Consider the following 18,195-nt stretch of genomic DNA (forward strand, 5'->3'; position numbering starts at 1 on the left):
TAAATCTGCTGAACTTTAATCTATACTGCTTACTCATAACACAATGCTCACAAAACGGTAAGTTTGTCGATTTGAGCCCTGGAAGTAATTTTCGCTCAAAGAGAATCTTCAAACCTTGTTCCGATATGTGGCCAAGTTTGAGATACCATATCATCGTTGACCCTTCTGCATTTGACGCAACACACGCATCAGCTTCCTGTAATATTTCTCCTTTAAGCCTAAATAGATTAGTACCGATCTTTTCTACCTTCATTAATACAAGCACACCTTTAACAATTTTCATAATCATATTTTCAACATGGGTTTTACACCCAAGATTATCTATTTGTTCTAAAAATAATATATTCTTCTTCAACCCTTTGACATGTTGTACCTCTTCAATTATATGAATAGTACCATCAAACATTTTTATTTTTATAGTACCAATACCAGCGATCCCTAAAGCATGATCATCACCCATGTATATAGATCCTCCTAAGATAGGTTCATATGTGTAGAATCATTTTCTCTGAGAGGTCATGTGTCAGGTAACTCCTAAGTCTATAAGTCATACTTCTGATAGACATTTTCTGCCTTTTGAAATAGTTATTGCCTCCATGTAGAGAATTTTACCATCATCCGAGGTACTTGCTACATACCCTTGAGCATTTGAGGACTCAGGATATTTACCCTCTCTTCTCTTTTGTTGTTCCAACACTTTTTCTTGAAGTGTCATTTCTTACCACAATTGTAGCATTTAACATTCTTTTTACTTCTTGATTTTGATCTACCATGATTGTGATTCCCATTAGAGCCACATTTTGTTGATCTCCCTCTCATCACCTATAGTGTTTCTGCTTACTCCGAACTTGCTTGTTTGTCTTCTTTATTTTTCTGTCTGCTTTCCTCATTTAATACGGAGGCTGCAACATTATTGAAAACTAAACTATCCACTGGGTTGTTATTCGTCAGATTGATAATGAGTTAATAATACAAATCTGGTAGACTTTGAAATATAAGCTCCGCACATTCATTACTCTCTATTTTATGACCCAACGTTGTAAGTTATGAAAATAGAGTCTTCAAGGTGTTGATGTGGTCGGTCATTAATGTACATTTCGTCATTCGAAGAGTATAGAGTCTCCTCTTTAAAAATAACTTATTGTGTAGCGACTTGGCCTCGTACAATTTTGTGAGAGTATCTCATATTTCCTTTGTTGTCTTTTTTTTACCACACTAAATAACACCTCAACTACAAGTGTCAAGTGTAGATCAGCAATGGCGTTGCCGTCTATCTCGTTTCACTTGTTATCAGTTATCTCTATGAGCCTTTCTCCAATTGCTGCAAAGCAATTATTTTTCCTCAATATAACTTTCATTTTCATTTTCCACAACGAGAAATTATTTCCGTTGAACTTCCCAATTTCGTATTTTACCGTCATCATTCTTCACCACAAATTATCTTTGCTAGAATCAGCTCCCACTATTTCACGTAAACAGTACCGTATACGTGAACAGTACCTCAACTCCGAAAAATACAAGAAGTAGCTCTGATACCACCGTTAGAAAATTGGTGAGTGAAGCGGACCACAACTAAAATGAAATTGGAAGAAAAAAAAGAACAAGCACACACAAAGGACACCAGAAATTACGTGGTTCGGCTTTTAACCTACATTCATGGGTGAAGACAGAAGAAAAATATTTCACTAGTGATGTGAAGTATACAAATATTGAAATATTTTGTCTCACAGCCCAACGCTCCGATACACCCAATTCTCTCACTCACTAATTACTCAAGATAGAGAAGAGAAACTTATTTGCCACATGCTCGTGTCTATGGATGGCCAAGCAACTGATGATAATCACTATTATAATTCTATTCATGTTCGGGTGGAGCTTTTTGTACTTGAAAAATAATTTGACCATTCATATTTTATGAAATTTTTGTATTACTAAACTCTCCATGATGTAGCTTACCATTATGTATAATTTAATATATACCAAAAAAAGGTTTTGTTACTTATCACACATACATGTCTCGTACACTAAACTTACAATAATCTTTCTTTAAATCTTAATAATTTTTCTGTTAAATTTTTAATCGTGAAATTCAGTCAAACACTTGAATGAACTAAATTTAAACTTATAAAGAAGGACTTAATGACACATTATAAAACCATGTCTCTGAATACCTTTCTACAAATAGAGACTGAAATAAAAATTACCCTAAGGTTGTGTTTGGTTGGAATGAGAGGATGGAGAAGAGAAAAGTAATTTGAATTTTTTTTTATATTTTCGTTGTTTGGTTTGACATAATTTATAAGAATTTAATTTCTATTAGAATTTAATATCCGTTATAATATAGAATTTGAATTTCACACCAAGGAGTGAAGAATTCAAATTCCCCTTATGTTGGAAACCAAAGCTTCCAAAAATACCCCTTCAACTTTTTAACTTGTTTAATGTAATCACATAATTATTATTTATAATGTGATTTTATCAATTCAACATTATGGCTAATTTTAAATTAATTAAATTTAAATAATGATTTAAAAAGCTTAATAAAATAAATTTATTTATTAATTTAATATGAAAATATTAAATATTAAATTAACAGTCACCGAATCGTAGGACTGTCGCTGTCACTAGGGATGGCAAAATCCGGGTCCGGGTCCGGGTTTAGCCTTCCCGGTTCCGGACCCGGACACCATTTTCTTTCTCCCGGACCCGGATTAAAACCCGGTTTTTTCACTCCGGGTCCGGTACGGGTTCAACCTGGAAAAATCCGGGTTTCCGGATTCCGGGTTTCAAACCCGGATACCTATATGAATTTTCCTTTTCCACTTCTCTTAAGGCCATGGATACAATGGGAAAAATGGTACAGTCGCATAGCAATTTCACCCAAAAAAGCAAAAGCAGCAGAATGTGAAGCAATGCAATTATAGAATCCAACTACTACAACAAATAAGCAAGCAAAAGAACACAACTTCTTCACGTCCCTGGGTTTCTCTTTGCCATCATCTTTTACGATTACACTTCCCGGCGTCGGCGCCGACGACGGAGGGAGAAGGGCACGAATCTGGTGGTCATCGGATGGCTGAGCCTGAAGCTAATCAGGGGCGCCAGCAACATTATCGGAGATGGGCGATGAGAGACCATCAAAGTTGATGAACACGCCTTGCGATGGCCTCCTTTGATGGCGGCTTGATTTTTCTGACATTTTTTTCCTTTTTTGGACAAAACAAAAGTGAAAAGAGAGAGAGAGAAGGAAGCTTTGTAAGAAGAAGAAGAAGAAGATAGGCAAATGTATGGGGGAGTGTAACTTTGAGTGAGTGAATGAGATTGAAGCCGTCACTGCAAACTAGGGTTTCCTCTTTTTTGACTTTTTGCTTTTCTATTTATATTTTTAAAAAATTAAAAATATAATATTAAGAATAAAGACATCCGGGTCCGGGTTCCGGATATGCGGGTTGGCCTATTCCGGATCCGGACCCGGATACATCCGGGTTTATTAAATTGCTTCCGGATTCCGGATTTTTTTATATCCGGTGCGGGTTGAACCCGGTCCGGATTATCCGGGTTCGTACGGGTCCGAGCCGGATCCGGGTTATTTTGCCATCCCTAGCTGTCACCGGTGTCATTGGTGTTGGGGGTGGGCATTTTATCTGATCTGACCCGATCCGATTTGAAAAAAATTAGGTTAGGATCGGATTGGATGGAGGATAATACTCGATCGAGTGATTTTTTGTCAACCCGATCAGATCAAACTTGATCCGATCCGAAACCCGATCGGGTTGGCTAAAAAAAAAAAAAGTAACAACATTCACTGACTCACACACCACACAACACACGCGTATACACACATCACGCACTCATTCACACAGTCACACCAATCTTAGCCACTCAAAACTCAAAAGTCAAAACACAAGAGTTCTCATCTCTCGTCTCTCTCAACTCTCAAGTCCAGTACTTCAGTTCTCATCTCTCATCTCTCTCTCAAGTCTCAACTCTCAAGAGTCAAGAAGACAAAAATAGAATAGTGACACACACACACGGTTGGACACATGCACACATTGGAGAAGAAACTCAAGAAAGTGGTTGTGGCACCACCAAATGCAGCAAACCCATTCTACCCGCAATCACCACCGCCGACGCCAACTGGATCTGTTGCTTCTACCTACAAATCTGTTGCTACTGCCTACAGATCTACTGCTCCATGCCTCCCTATCACCAAGTTCCTCTGGACCCGGAAAGTGGCAACCCGAACCCGAATTTCCCTTTAGAAATTTGCAGCTTCCAATTCAATGGTATATATGTATATATATATAGTTTATTAGTTGTAAACTTGTAATGTGTCTAACTGTATTTGGTAATATATTATATATTAAATTGGTAATTACTTCATTAGTTAATAATATGTGTAATATGCATTGTTAAATTAGTAATTTTTGGATCCGAACCTTATATTATCCAAACCCAAGCCAAACGGAATTTAACCCGAGATTTTGACTCAATCCGATCTGAACTAAATTCGGATCGGGTTAAGAGTTCGAATTAAGTTTGGATGAAATTTTCAACAATCTGATCAACCCAAAATCCGATCGGGTTGACCCGAACCCAATCCGAACCCAAAAATGCCCAGCCCTAACTGGCGCGTGTTACTTACCGCCACTACATTCAACTTGCCAATCAACGATCAACATCTGCATCATCGTCGAGATCAAAAAAATGGTTGTATGTTGTTCAAATTCGATTAAAAAATTTTAGAAACTTTTTAACTTCCACATATTCGATTGATCGGTGGCGATTTGGTAGTTGTTGGTGGCTATGTATGGTCGGAAATGGAAGTGGCAGTGATGGATGAGAAATGATGGCTGGCTCCTGAGGTTCCGATCAATACCTTCCATTGTCGGTGATGCGGCGAGAATCAGAAAAGGCTACCGGATCGGGTTCTCAGGTTCGGGTTGACCCCTTTCTCTCTTGTGACTGGACTCTCTCTAACATTTACTGTTTAATTTTTAAATTATGTTCATGATAAATATTGAAAACTTAACACTTATTAAGGTTAAAATTGTCTAAATAAAAAATTAGAGATTTCTTTATATAGTTATGTAACAAATCAAACATTAGAAAAGTTTTTCACTCTTCTCTCCTCTTTTTTTCTCTCTTTTCCTCCACTTTCCTCTTCTCTCATCTTCTCTCATTTCTTCAAACCAAACATCACCTAAAGGAATTTTAGAATTCACACCAATAACATCAAAAAGAGAAAGAAAATTATTAATATGGTCATGCGGTTAGTTTCGCAAACATGTATGGATCTCCGAAGACACACACTAATGAGATACTTTATTCAATATTATTATCATAGTCTAGATCACGGTAAAAAAGTAACCAACAGATGGCAAATTAATTAAGAACTGAATCATGGAGGAGTATCATTGGAACAAATATACACGTTTCTGCATTTAAGCATTCGGTGATGATTCTTTGTATACGCGTTTAATAATTTTGAATAAATACTTCTTCATTTGGTAACTAAATTTGGCAGATTTTGTCTCGTACGTGTGTTGTACACTATTGACCGTAGGAATTTTTTTTTAGGAATAAGATGATGACCATAGGAATCAATATTGACCGCTAAATATCATGATCAAAATCAGATTTAAGATCCTTCTCAATCAAATGTATATGGTCGAAATCAAGACTGTTTTTGCATTCACATCCATGGCAAGTATCGTAGCCATTTTTAAAACAAAGATACGGCAAGATTCATGACTATATATCATGGACTGAAATGAAAACTATTATTGCGTTCTCATATGGCAAGTATCATAAATAGCCGAATTATGAAGTACGAAGATGCCTAAAATCGTGACCATCATGGAGTAAAAATATGGAAAAAAAAAAAATTACTGCGTTTGAATATTTTTCTTTTATGTTATTCATCTTCTTTTTAAAAATTCGACTGTTGATTGAAAGTTTATTTCATTATTCTAAATTTGAAAAATCATGACTTTATCTAGATGTCTGTTTCGTATGGCTTATCTAATGGTCGCAAGTGCTTATTTAATCTCATAAATTATATTCAATTTTTTCGTTATTATTTGATTATTTTTTAGTAGAGCTTTTTGAAAATTAAATAAACTATTTTGTCTCTACTAGTAAAAACTCAAATTTTAGATTTTGGGAGCAGTGGTTGAAAATCTTTTTTAAAATGTTAAATATTTAAAATATTATTTATTTATTTGACAATCTTATTTCATTTCTTTCATGTAATTTAAAAAAATCATCTATTAAAATAATTTTATAATTTTTAATAAAAATTATCATTGACAACCGAGTAACTAACTTTTTCTTTTTATTAAAAGCTCTATTTAAAAATATATACCAAATAAAACCTTAGTCTTTTCAACTAGTTTAGCTTGATAATGTTTGAAATATAAGATATGATAATTTTGAATATTCCTTTATTTGTCAATTAGATAATTTGGCAGGTTTTTTTATCTCATAATTATCATACAATACTTTTCTATTTGCAACAAACAGATTTACTTATTTGAAAAATGACAAACAATCAATTTCTTTGGTCCTCCCGCTGGGACCGCGAAATAGGCCCAGATGCCCATCAGATTTCAATAATGGCTCGCTCCACTCTTAGATAGCGTTTTAATGGAGGGGAGAATTGGGCTCCAGCCCATCAAAAACATCTAAGAAAAAAAAAAAAAAGGGGTGGTTGAATGTGGGCCCAGTTACCCTTCCGGTGAAGCCTGCGGAACTCGCACGGCAAGTAGGTTTGTCAAGGGCGGGTCACACAATACAACCACCCGCCCAATCGCCAGCGCATAGTGAATTATATACTCTAATTTATTTGTTTAATAGTACGATGTGGGATACTATAGTGGCATATCTGTCATCGGATTGGGCTACAAGCCCATTAAAAATTGACTGTATAAGGAGTTCAATTCTCCCGTTGGAGATGGGAAATAGGCCCAGAGGCCCTTCAGATTTCAGTAATGGAAAGGGAAGGGACAGCAGATATTTTAGCTTCTCCCACAATGGCGCCGGTATGCAGAGATACACTCCCTGCTCTTTCTTGATGCTGACATGCAATGGTAATACATTGGGCCCTTATTTGCCACATGCTCGTGTCTATGGATGGCCAAGCAACTGATGATAATCACTACTATAATTATATTCATGTTCCGGTGGAGCTTTTTGGACTTGAAAAATAATTTGAATATTCATATTTTATGAAAGTTTTGTATTACTAAACTCTCCATGATGTAGCTTACCATTATGTATAATTTAATATTTACCAGAAAAGGTTTTGTTACTTATGACACATACCTGTCTCGTACACTAAACATATAATAATCTTTAATCATGAAATTCAGTCAAAGACTTGAACGAACCAAATTTAAACTTATATAGAAGGACTTGATGATACATTATAAAACTCGGTCTCTGAATATCTTTCTACGAACAACAGGGACTGAAGTAAAAGATTACCCTAAAGGAATTTTTATAATTCACACCAATAGCATCAAAAAGAGAAAGATAATGAATAATGTGATCGTGCTGTTAGATTCGCAAACATGCATGTATCTCCAAAGACACACATTAATGAGATACTTTATTCAATATTATTATCATCGTCTTGAACACGGTAAAAGAGAAGCAAACAGATGGCAAATTAATTAAGAACTAAATCATGGAGGAGTATCATTGGAACAAGTATCCGTATAAAACTGGAGAGCGTTTATCCTGCTATTATAAATAAGGCGCTTGTTCTGCTGATGCCAGGCTCCCAAGATTGTTCTTCCATTACCTGGTTGCAATGCAACGCAGAAGTATCCTTGATCAACGTTGAAGAGATTCACAAATTTCCCTTCTATATCGTATGAAGCTCCATCGAAATGGTAGGTGAACGATGCAAAATTATTAAAGCCTGGTGGGTTCGTGTAACAAAGCTGTAATCCTTCAGGAACCCTGCCTATTCTCTCAAGCTTCAAGGCATCGTAATAATTCTGAAACGCTCCCATCACAGCCCTGTAAGCATTGCGGCCAACCGTAGTTTGGTCTATTTTAGGGATTATAACTCCTGAGTCTATAATGCAACTGTTGGGAAAATATGCTCTTTAAAAGCATATGTGTTTATTTAATTGTAATAAACAATTTTTCTGATTAATAAAATAAATGAGGTATTTTATTCAAATATCTTAATTGCATTAATATTTGTATTAAAGTCCATTTAATCATATTATATGTATTTATGTGATCACCATGTGGATTCACAGAAGACATAAATACAAGTTATCTTATGATTAAATAAATTTAGTTCGCAGTTGATAAATAAAGTTGGGCACTTTATTTAGGTATAGACTGTAATAAATTCATTGAATGATTTGTCTTAATCATGTATGAATTTATTGATGTAGTACGACTACATTGAACAGGATCACATATGAGATTTAATTAACTTTGTAATAACTGTCAGACTTATTAAATCTCATAGGCGTTGATTTTACTGTAATCTTAATCTTGAGTTAATTATGATTTCATGATTGTGATTGTTATTTCATTTGAGTTACCAATGGGCACGACACATCCTTGTGGTCAAGATTACCCGGTATCTTGGTGGGAGCAATTATGAGTATTGGAGTTATGGATTAACAATATAGAATTTGTACAACACATCTCTTGATAGGTTTTCGGCACTTGATCATAGAATTCTCTGGCCAGAGTGTGTCAACATATTTAGTATGTTGAAAATGATCATTAGAGAAAACCAGTAAGGATCAAGGAATAAGATGTTATTAAATTGATTGGACAGTTGAGATATCAATTTAATTAACGATGTGGTACAAATGATTGTGCAGTAAAGAAATCAATGTGGCTTGGGACGAATTATTATTCGAGCATACAATTATGGAAGTCAGTTCCAATCTTTTAGTGGAGTAGATTTGGAATTAAATAATTAGGCTAGTTTAATTACAGGCCTAATTATTGTAGCCACTATTGTATGTTCCCAAATGATCCCCGGGTTAGCTCATTTAATTGACTGCACCACTACTGGACTAATAAGTAAGATAACTAGCTATTTGGGTCAAAAGCCTAAATATATCATTTAGTGAGAGGCTCCATTTAATTAACTTTTGTATAAGGGGCCTTATGTTATTTTACAAGGTGGGTCCCCTATTGAAAAAGAAAATAACGTGAATTTTATTTAGAGCATTATTTGGAGCCTAGGGTTTTCACTAAAGGGTGATATAAAAGGCTTATTTTTCCCAAAAGAAAATAGGAGAAGCCACTTTATACAGATCAGAGAATAAGATTTTTTTCTCCATTGTTGAGAGAAAAATTTTCTCGTGCTAGTTACTTTGGTAGTGATAAAGGCGCCCACACGTCAAGTGCAGATTGAACCTGAGTCATAACCTGGAAGATCATTGGTGACAGTTCGTGATCTAGCAAGCGTGGTGGTGACGGATCGTGATCTAACAGGAGTGGTGGCGGCGGATCGTGATCTAGGAGCCTAAATCATTTCAACGGAAAAAGCCAAATCGGATTTTCAAGGTACGATTTCTGGATTACGTATTCTTATATATTATATGAGAGCGATCTTCAAAAGGTTTAATAAAAATTTAAAAACCTAATTTTTCCCCAACAATTGGTATCAGAGCCATCTCATATTAATATATAAGAATTTCGTATGAAATCATTCTTGAAATTTATGTATTAGAGTGGCACAATTTATTTAGATATATATTAATTGTTTAATATATGAATAAAGTATGTTTTGGTTTGTCTTAATTCATGGTTAGATTTTCTGTTGTATTTTTTCTTTGGATCTGTAACAAGAGGGGTGGTTTTTTATCACCATGTTTCCCTCTTGATTTATTTTACTGTTATAGAATTTTTGTAAGCCAAAATTGGCCTAGGAAATTTGTAAATCAATCACGGATGGCAGATCAAAGCGACGGAGGCCGGAAATTCTGACAGCGGCAACAAACCAGGGCACGCTGCGGCAGCGCGCGCGGCCAGCAATGGCCAGCGGCATGCGCTACGCTGTGCGCAGCAAGCAGCGCGCGCGGCCAGCAAGGCCAGCAGCGCGCGCTGCATGTGCTGCAGCTGGAACCAACGCTGCCAGCAGCACGCACACGAGCGAGGCCAGCAGCAAGCGCGCGGAGGCTGGAATCTTGCGCGCGGAGGCTGGAAGCTTGCTGACGTTTGCGGCTGGCAGAGGGCGTCGTTTCGAGGCTTCCCGGCGTGGCGGTGATGGTCAAATCGGCGTCGGAGATGCGTGAACAGTCGCTGCCCTTTGTGCTGGTGGCGGCTGGGGAAGAAAGGAAAGGGAAAAAGATGGATTTAGGGTTTCAATGGTTTTTATCATTGAGGTCCCTATGGTTCCATAATTTTTCATTTGGGTAGAAAGGTTTTTAATATTTTGCATTTAAATCCAAAAACAGTTTTGGGTTTAATGAATCCTAGTTTTAGGCCCAATTTCAATTGGGCTTAATGGATTAAAAATGCATAGACAAAATTAAATACATTAAATTTATTTTTGGTCCAAAAGTTTTATTTTAATAAAAAAAAATAATAATAAAACTATTTATTTATTTATTTCTTTTTAAAATTAAAAATTGGACCAATTATAAATTTAAAAGCCTAATTTCCCCTAGTCCATTAACAAAGACAAGATTATGGAAGATGGACATTGACAAGAAGCCCAATGAAGATTAGGCTTAGGTTAATGTATTTTTCATTATTAGGAAAGCCATGAATTAAGATTATTTAATTGTTTTTCTATATGTTATGTTTTGGATGATAACATGCCATGATAACATGTCATATAGAATAGGTAGTGCCACTCTATGCATAATGATACATATCATTCATTAATTATGAATTTCATTTTATTGTTTGAAATTTGCACATGCTTAATAATATTTGATATCATCTAGATAATATTATAGGAAGCATGCAATTAACAATATGTATGTTTTAAAAAGGAAAAACCAATTTTAAAATATTGAGTGGGAGAGGGAAAATTCAAGATAATTTTCCCACGGGCTCCATTGTTAGTTCAATAATAAAATTATATATATACCTCGACTTCATGATACGGTGATGCTCCCTACGGAGGGTATATATATTAGATATTTTATTTGATGAACTTCAAAGATAAAATTGAAATATTTTTCAATCGATTGTTCACCCCAACGGTGACTATTGATATGAAAAATACGTAGATTGAAACAATGGTTATACACTCAACTAAAGTTTGTTATTAACCTTCCCAACGAAGCTCTGTTAACAAATTTAGGCCCAAAAAGATAACGATAATTATTTATCATGTCTTTACATGAAAGTAAATAATCTAATGGATAATTGGGTCTAGTAAGTGTAGACATGACTTCCCCAACGGATAGCTTGTCAAAGCGGTACTAGATTATCGTTACAATAAATTAAAATGCATTTATGGTTTTTTGCATTTTTGTCATTTATTGTGAATATTGTTTCAAAGTATTTATGCATGTTTATTTTGTTTTGTTTTTCAGAAAATGTCTTCCATCAACCCATTATTAATTATCCTTGTTAAAAATGAACTCACTGGCGAAAATTATTTAGATTGGAAACGCAATCTATTTAATATTCTCACTGCTAAGGGAAGCAAATATGTGTTGACCCAGCCTTGCCCTCCTGAACCATCTTTATACGATTATAGAAATCAGAGGGAGCCTTATGAGAAATAGTGCGAAGCTAACAAAATGGCTAAGCGCTATATATTGGCTTCGATTTCTGTGGAACTGCATAAGAAATATCGGAGCATGGAAACAGCCACTGAAATAATGGCTAGTCTTCATCAGATGTTTGGGCAAAATACCCATTTTGCCAGAGAAGCAGCATTAAAACGTATCACAGATACTAAGATGGAAGAGGGCACAAAAGTTCGTGATCATGTCCTCAAAATGATGGACTATTTGAATGAGGTAGAGATTCATGGTGTTCAAATCAATGATAAATCAAAGATTAACATGGTGATTGAATCTTTACCTGATACATTCAAAGAGTTTAAGGTCAGCTATATCTTAAACAATAAAGATATGACCTTAATTGAATTAATGCACGAACTACATGCTATAGAAGAATTTTATCATAGCAGAAAACTTTCTGAAAAAGGATTCCCTTCAAGGCTTAAGTCGAAAGACAAGAATGAGCAAGCAAGAGTTGGGATCAGCAAACTGTCCACTAAAAGAAGTGGCAAGCCAAAAGGCAAGTGTTACAAATGTGGACAGAAGGGTCACTAGAAGAAAGATTGTCCTAAGATTATTAAAATCAGGTATAGGAAATCTTTAAGCTTCCTAATTAGTTCAGATTTCTATTGATTCATACAATAATGAATTCTGAGATAACTAATTTTATTTGTAATTCATTTATTTGGTTTTCAGGAAACCAAGAGATTAAGTGAAGAAAACATCAAACAGCAGTTGAGGACATGCTAGTTTATATCAATTGAAAGACTAGATCAATTTTACAAGACTTTAGTTTTGATATTTGTCTTTATATTAAAGGAATTTAATTTCGGTGGCTTGTTTTAATAAACAGGAGTACACTGTTATTTATGGATCCTCTGTTTATTACTTATTTTGGTTATTTATAAAGACAATTTATATCATAGAAGTACATTGATCTATTCAAAGTAAGATATAATGATAAAAAGTATATGCATTTATCTAAGAAAAGAAATGTTTCTTCTAACCAAAAATCACCTCTGATATTTATGCCTAAGTCATATAAACTATAATAAGATTTTAAGAAAATGATTAATGATAGACTTGTTGGCCTATTAAGATTGATCATTGTAACTCTATAAATCTTATTTAGAAAAGTAATATGACAAGGATGCTCTTTTTGAGCTAAAAGCATAATATTGTATTTGATGATTTAGCGCATACAAATGTATACGGACTAATCAGTTTACATGTTATAAGAGGTTATGAGTATTCTATCAATCTTGTTGATGAATATTCATTTTATTTATGTTTGTCTAAAGTGCGTCATGATTCCATTGCTTTTGAAATTCAAAGAGTACGTGGATAAGACAGAAGCAATTAGACAGGAACATAAAAGAACTTCGATATGATCGAAACAAAGAATATGGAGAATTCAAGCACTATCTGGTTGTCAATGAACACTATGATACAATAGTGTAATTAAATGGAGAAACAAAATTCTTTTGGATAAGACAAGATATATACTAAGTGGTTTATCATTTACCTTTTTGATTCTAGATACTAGAATTTGAAACTACAAAGTTTATTGAACTTAGTTTCATCTATCTCGGTGTCTACTACTCCAAGAAATTATGAAAAAGTCACAAACATGGTTTGAGACACATTCGTATTTGGAGTTTACTAGTATTTCTACTAGAATCAGAGATAGACAAGATGGATTCGTGTTCAGAAGCTTGCATGTTTTAGGTATCTTAAAGGAATAAGGGAAAGTCTGAATTATAGTCCTCAAGATAGGAATGTATTTATAGAAATATTCTTTACTTTCTTTGAGGAAGACTATATAATGACTTATAACCTAAGAGTAAGGTAAAACTAGAGAAACAAAAGAGATCAGGTTGATGCTCAGCTTTCAACACCTGTTATAGAACAGGAAGAACAGCAACAACCAGCTGATCAGAACAGGATTATCCTTGAACAATCATCACTTTTAGAACCTCGTCGTAGTGGGAGGGTAACTAGGTTACCTGCGAGATGCATGTTTTTGGGAGAAACCTATACGGCTATCTCAAATAAACATGTACAAGATCCTACTAGTTACAACGAAACTCTAATAGATAGAGATGTTGAATTTTGAAAAAGGTCATGAATCAAGAAATGGAATCTATGTATTCCAATAAAGTCTGGGAACTTGTAGAGGCACCAAATGGGGTAAAACCTATAGGGTGCAAGTGGATCTACAAGAGAAAAAGAGGAGTAGACGGAAGGGTGGAAACATTTAAAGCAAGATTAGTAGCCGAAGGGTTTACTCAGAAAGAAGGAATCAATTATGAGGAAACCTTTTCTCCGGTTGCTATGCTTAAATCCATCAGGATTATGCTCTCCATTGCTGCAGTGCTAGATTATGAAATTTGGCAAATGGATGTCAAGACTGTCTTTCTTAACAGGCATCTTGAAGAAAACATCTACATGCAGCAACCAGATGGATTTATACAAAAAAGGCCAAGAACACATGGTATGTAAGTTGCAGAGATCTATTTATGGATTGAAGCAAGCATCCAGTCATGGAACATCAGATTTGATCAAGCGATTAAATCACTTGGATTCATTCAGAACATTGATGAACCATGTGTGTACAAGAAAATTCAGGGAAAATTTGTAGCCTTCCTAGTTCTTTGTGTAGACAATATTCTCCTGATTGGAAACGATATAGGAGTATTGACTACAATAAAGATTTGGTTAGCAAAACAATTTGATATGAAAGACCTGGGAGAGACAAGTTATATTCTTGGTATCAAGTTACTATGAGACCGGAAGAATAAAACTTTAGCCTTGTCTCAAGCGGTCTATATCGATAAGATATTGGCTAGATTTAGTATGGAAAATTTCAAGACTGGTTTATTACCATTCAGACATGGAATTACATTCTCTAAGGATCAATCACCTAAAACATCTGAAGAGATAGAGAGAATGAGACGAGTTCCCTATGCAGAAGCTGTGGGAAGTCTCATGAATGCCATGCTTTGCACTAGGCCAGACATCTGTTTTGCGGTAGGGATGGTTAGTAGATATCAATCTAATCCTGGACCTGAACACTGGACTGCGGTCAAGCATATAATGAAGTATCTGAAAAGAACTTAAAATTATATGCTTGTGTATTCTGGTGATGAACTTATTTTAGTGGGTTATACTAATTCTGATTTTTTGTCAGATAAGGATTTTAGAAAATCAACTTCCGGCTATGTGTTTACATTGGGAAGTGGAGCTACTAGTTGGATGAGTGTGAAACAATCTTGTATCACAGACTCAACAACTAAAGCTGAATATGTGGCTACATCTGAAGCTGCAAAAGAAGCTATATGGCTCTGCAAGTTCCTACGAAATCTTGAGGTGGTACTTGTTGTAATTGCACCCCTTAAACTATTTTGTGATAATGGTGGTGCGGTAGCTCAATCTAAGGAACCAAGGAACCACAAGAAACAAAACATATTGAAAGGAAGTATCATCTTATAAAGGAATAGTGTAGAAAGGTTATATGACAGTACCCCAAATGGCATTAGATGCTAAATGGCAGATCTTATTACAATGGCCATTAGTGGGAAACCTTTATAACCTGCACTTAGAGCCCTAGAGCATGTGCAATATGCCAGATATGCTTTGAGAGCTAGTGGGAGATTGTTGGGAAAATATGCTCTTTAAAAGCATATGTGTTTATTTAATTGTAATAAACAATTTTTCTGATTAATAAAATAAATGAGGTATTTTATTCAAATATCTTAATTGCATTAATATTTGTATTAAAGTCCATTTAATCATATTATATGTATTTATGTGATCACCATGTGGATTCACAGAAGACATAAATACAAGTTATCTTATGATTAAATAAATTTAGTTCGCAGTTGATAAATAAAGTTGGGCACTTTATTTAGGTATAGACTGTAATAAATTCATTGAATGATTTGTCTTAATCATGTATGAATTTATTGATGTAGTACGACTACATTGAACAGGATCACATATGAGATTTAATTAACTTTGTAATAACTGTCAGACTTATTAAATCTCATAGGCGTTGATTTTACTGTAATCTTAATCTTGAGTTAATTATGATTTCATGATTGTGATTGTTATTTCATTTGAGTTACCAATGGGCACGACACATCCTTGTGGTCAAGATTACCCGGTATCTTGGTGGGAGCAATTATGAGTATTGGAGTTATGGATTAACAATATAGAATTTGTACAACACATCTCTTGATAGGTTTTCGGCACTTGATCATAGAATTCTCTGGCCAGAGTGTGTCAACATATTTAGTATGTTGAAAATGATCATTAGAGAAAACCAGTAAGGATCAAGGAATAAGATGTTATTAAATTGATTGGACAGTTGAGATATCAATTTAATTAACGATGTGGTACAAATGATTGTGCAGTAAAGAAATCAATGTGGCTTGGGACGAATTATTATTCGAGCATACAATTATGGAAGTCAGTTCCAATCTTTTAGTGGAGTAGATTTGGAATTAAATAATTAGGCTAGTTTAATTACAGGCCTAATTATTGTAGCCACTATTGTATGTTCCCAAATGATCCCCGGGTTAGCTCATTTAATTGACTGCACCACTACTGGACTAATAAGTAAGATAACTAGCTATTTGGGTCAAAAGCCTAAATATATCATTTAGTGAGAGGCTCCATTTAATTAACTTTTGTATAAGGGGCCTTATGTTATTTTACAAGGTGGGTCCCCTATTGAAAAAGAAAATAACGTGAATTTTATTTAGAGCATTATTTGGAGCCTAGGGTTTTCACTAAAGGGTGATATAAAAGGCTTATTTTTCCCAAAAGAAAATAGGAGAAGCCACTTTATACAGATCAGAGAATAAGATTTTTTTCTCCATTGTTGAGAGAAAAATTTTCTCGTGCTAGTTACTTTGGTAGTGATAAAGGCGCCCACACGTCAAGTGCAGATCGAACCTGAGTCATAACCTGGAAGATCATTGGTGACAGTTCGTGATCTAGCAAGCGTGGTGGTGACGGATCGTGATCTAACAGGAGTGGTGGCGGCGGATCGTGATCTAGGAGCCTAAATCATTTCAACGGAAAAAGCCAAATCGGATTTTCAAGGTACGATTTCTGGATTACGTATTCTTATATATTATATGAGAGCGATCTTCAAAAGGTTTAATAAAAATTTAAAAACCTAATTTTTCCCCAACAGCAACCGCCTTGGCCATCTGGCCTAACTCTAAAGGTATCCGGTGCAAACCCTAACCGGCGTGTTCCAACACTTATATCTATCAAGCTCAAGTGATAGTAAAAGGATCCTGGCGGTGGCACAAACGTTGTGGCTTGAACAGTTCCTGAAAGTGGAGGAATATCGTTTCCGAATTTCACAATGCTCGGGGCCATCAGTGCATCTGTGAAGGGGACCAAACAATATGAGAACCGTTTGTCAACTACATCACTCAATTGCATCACTATTGAATCTGGTGAGGAGCTTAGTCCCAAAATTCCTGAAATCACTCCTCTACTGGCAAACTGAATATTTTGGTTATCGTTCGAGCAACCAAAAATTATATTATCAACAGTCGTGGCACTGGAGGAATCAGTGGCAAACCTGAATGACTCAAAGGATGCAACGCCTTTTGTAGTGCCTCCACCGCCATAGCCAACACTATAGACGCATTGCTGATCCACACATTTGTAAAGGTTATTATCGCCTTGACAAAGAGGGTGATCGCAAGGAAGCTTTCTGTAAGTAGAAGATGCTACTGAATTATAAATGGGAAATTGTTGTCTGTAGCAATTCTTGCAAGGCTGGCACTGTGTCCAGATTAGGCCTCCTCCGGTGTCCATTAACAAGAATACATTTAAAGGCGGGGATCCAATTCCAACCTGCACGATATAATAGAATCCCTCGCGAAGTAATGTGAAAACAATTCTCTCAGCGTCTACTGTTGCACTCGGAGTAGAAGACGATTCCAAATATGCAGCTCTAACGTCGGAGAATTTTATCATTCTTTCAATTCTTTCGAGTCCCGTGAGGTTTCCAGGATATAAGGGAGATTCGGGAGAGTCTCTGGGAATGAGCCTAAAGCTCAGTCCAGTTGGTTTTGAAGAAATGAAATGGAGGAGTCGGGAAAATGTAAGGAAGAAGAGAAAGAGTACTGTGGCTGCTGGATAAGTTCTCATTCTAACCATTTTCTTATGGCTTCATGGGAGCTAGCTGCTGTTACACTTATAAATACTAGTTTCAAAAGCATAATTTATGAAGTTGCAGAGAGATGTTTTGCTAAACATGGTAACTCATAAATTTCACAACTCACAGTTTGAAAATCCTTGCTTTGCACACCATATATGGCTTACCTCTCTCCATCACTGCTTTTGTAATTAGGTTGTAGTCTTAGGCGAAAAATAGAAAGGAGATTACCCCACTATACATATCTATATTAACTAACAATTTATATATTCTGCAGAA

General features: G+C 35.4%; 1 protein-coding gene across 1 annotated transcript; it reads right to left on the minus strand.

The window, feature by feature from the left end:
• Positions 1–7,688: 7,688 nt before the first annotated feature.
• LOC112095738 (aspartic proteinase CDR1-like) lies at positions 7,689–17,918 on the minus strand. The gene is made up of 3 exons (XM_024177848.1): positions 16,940–17,918; positions 10,115–10,312; positions 7,689–8,086 (listed from the first exon to the last, which is right to left on the minus strand). The coding sequence occupies exons 1-3, from the start codon at positions 17,916–17,918 to the stop codon at positions 7,689–7,691; spliced, it is 1,575 nt and encodes a 524-aa protein (XP_024033616.1).
• Between the last annotated feature and the right edge of the window lie 277 nt (positions 17,919–18,195).

The sequence above is a fragment of the Citrus clementina genome, unplaced genomic scaffold (assembly GCF_000493195.1).
Source record: "Citrus clementina cultivar Clemenules unplaced genomic scaffold, Citrus_clementina_v1.0 scaffold_1, whole genome shotgun sequence".
NCBI lineage: Eukaryota > Viridiplantae > Streptophyta > Magnoliopsida > Sapindales > Rutaceae > Citrus > Citrus x clementina.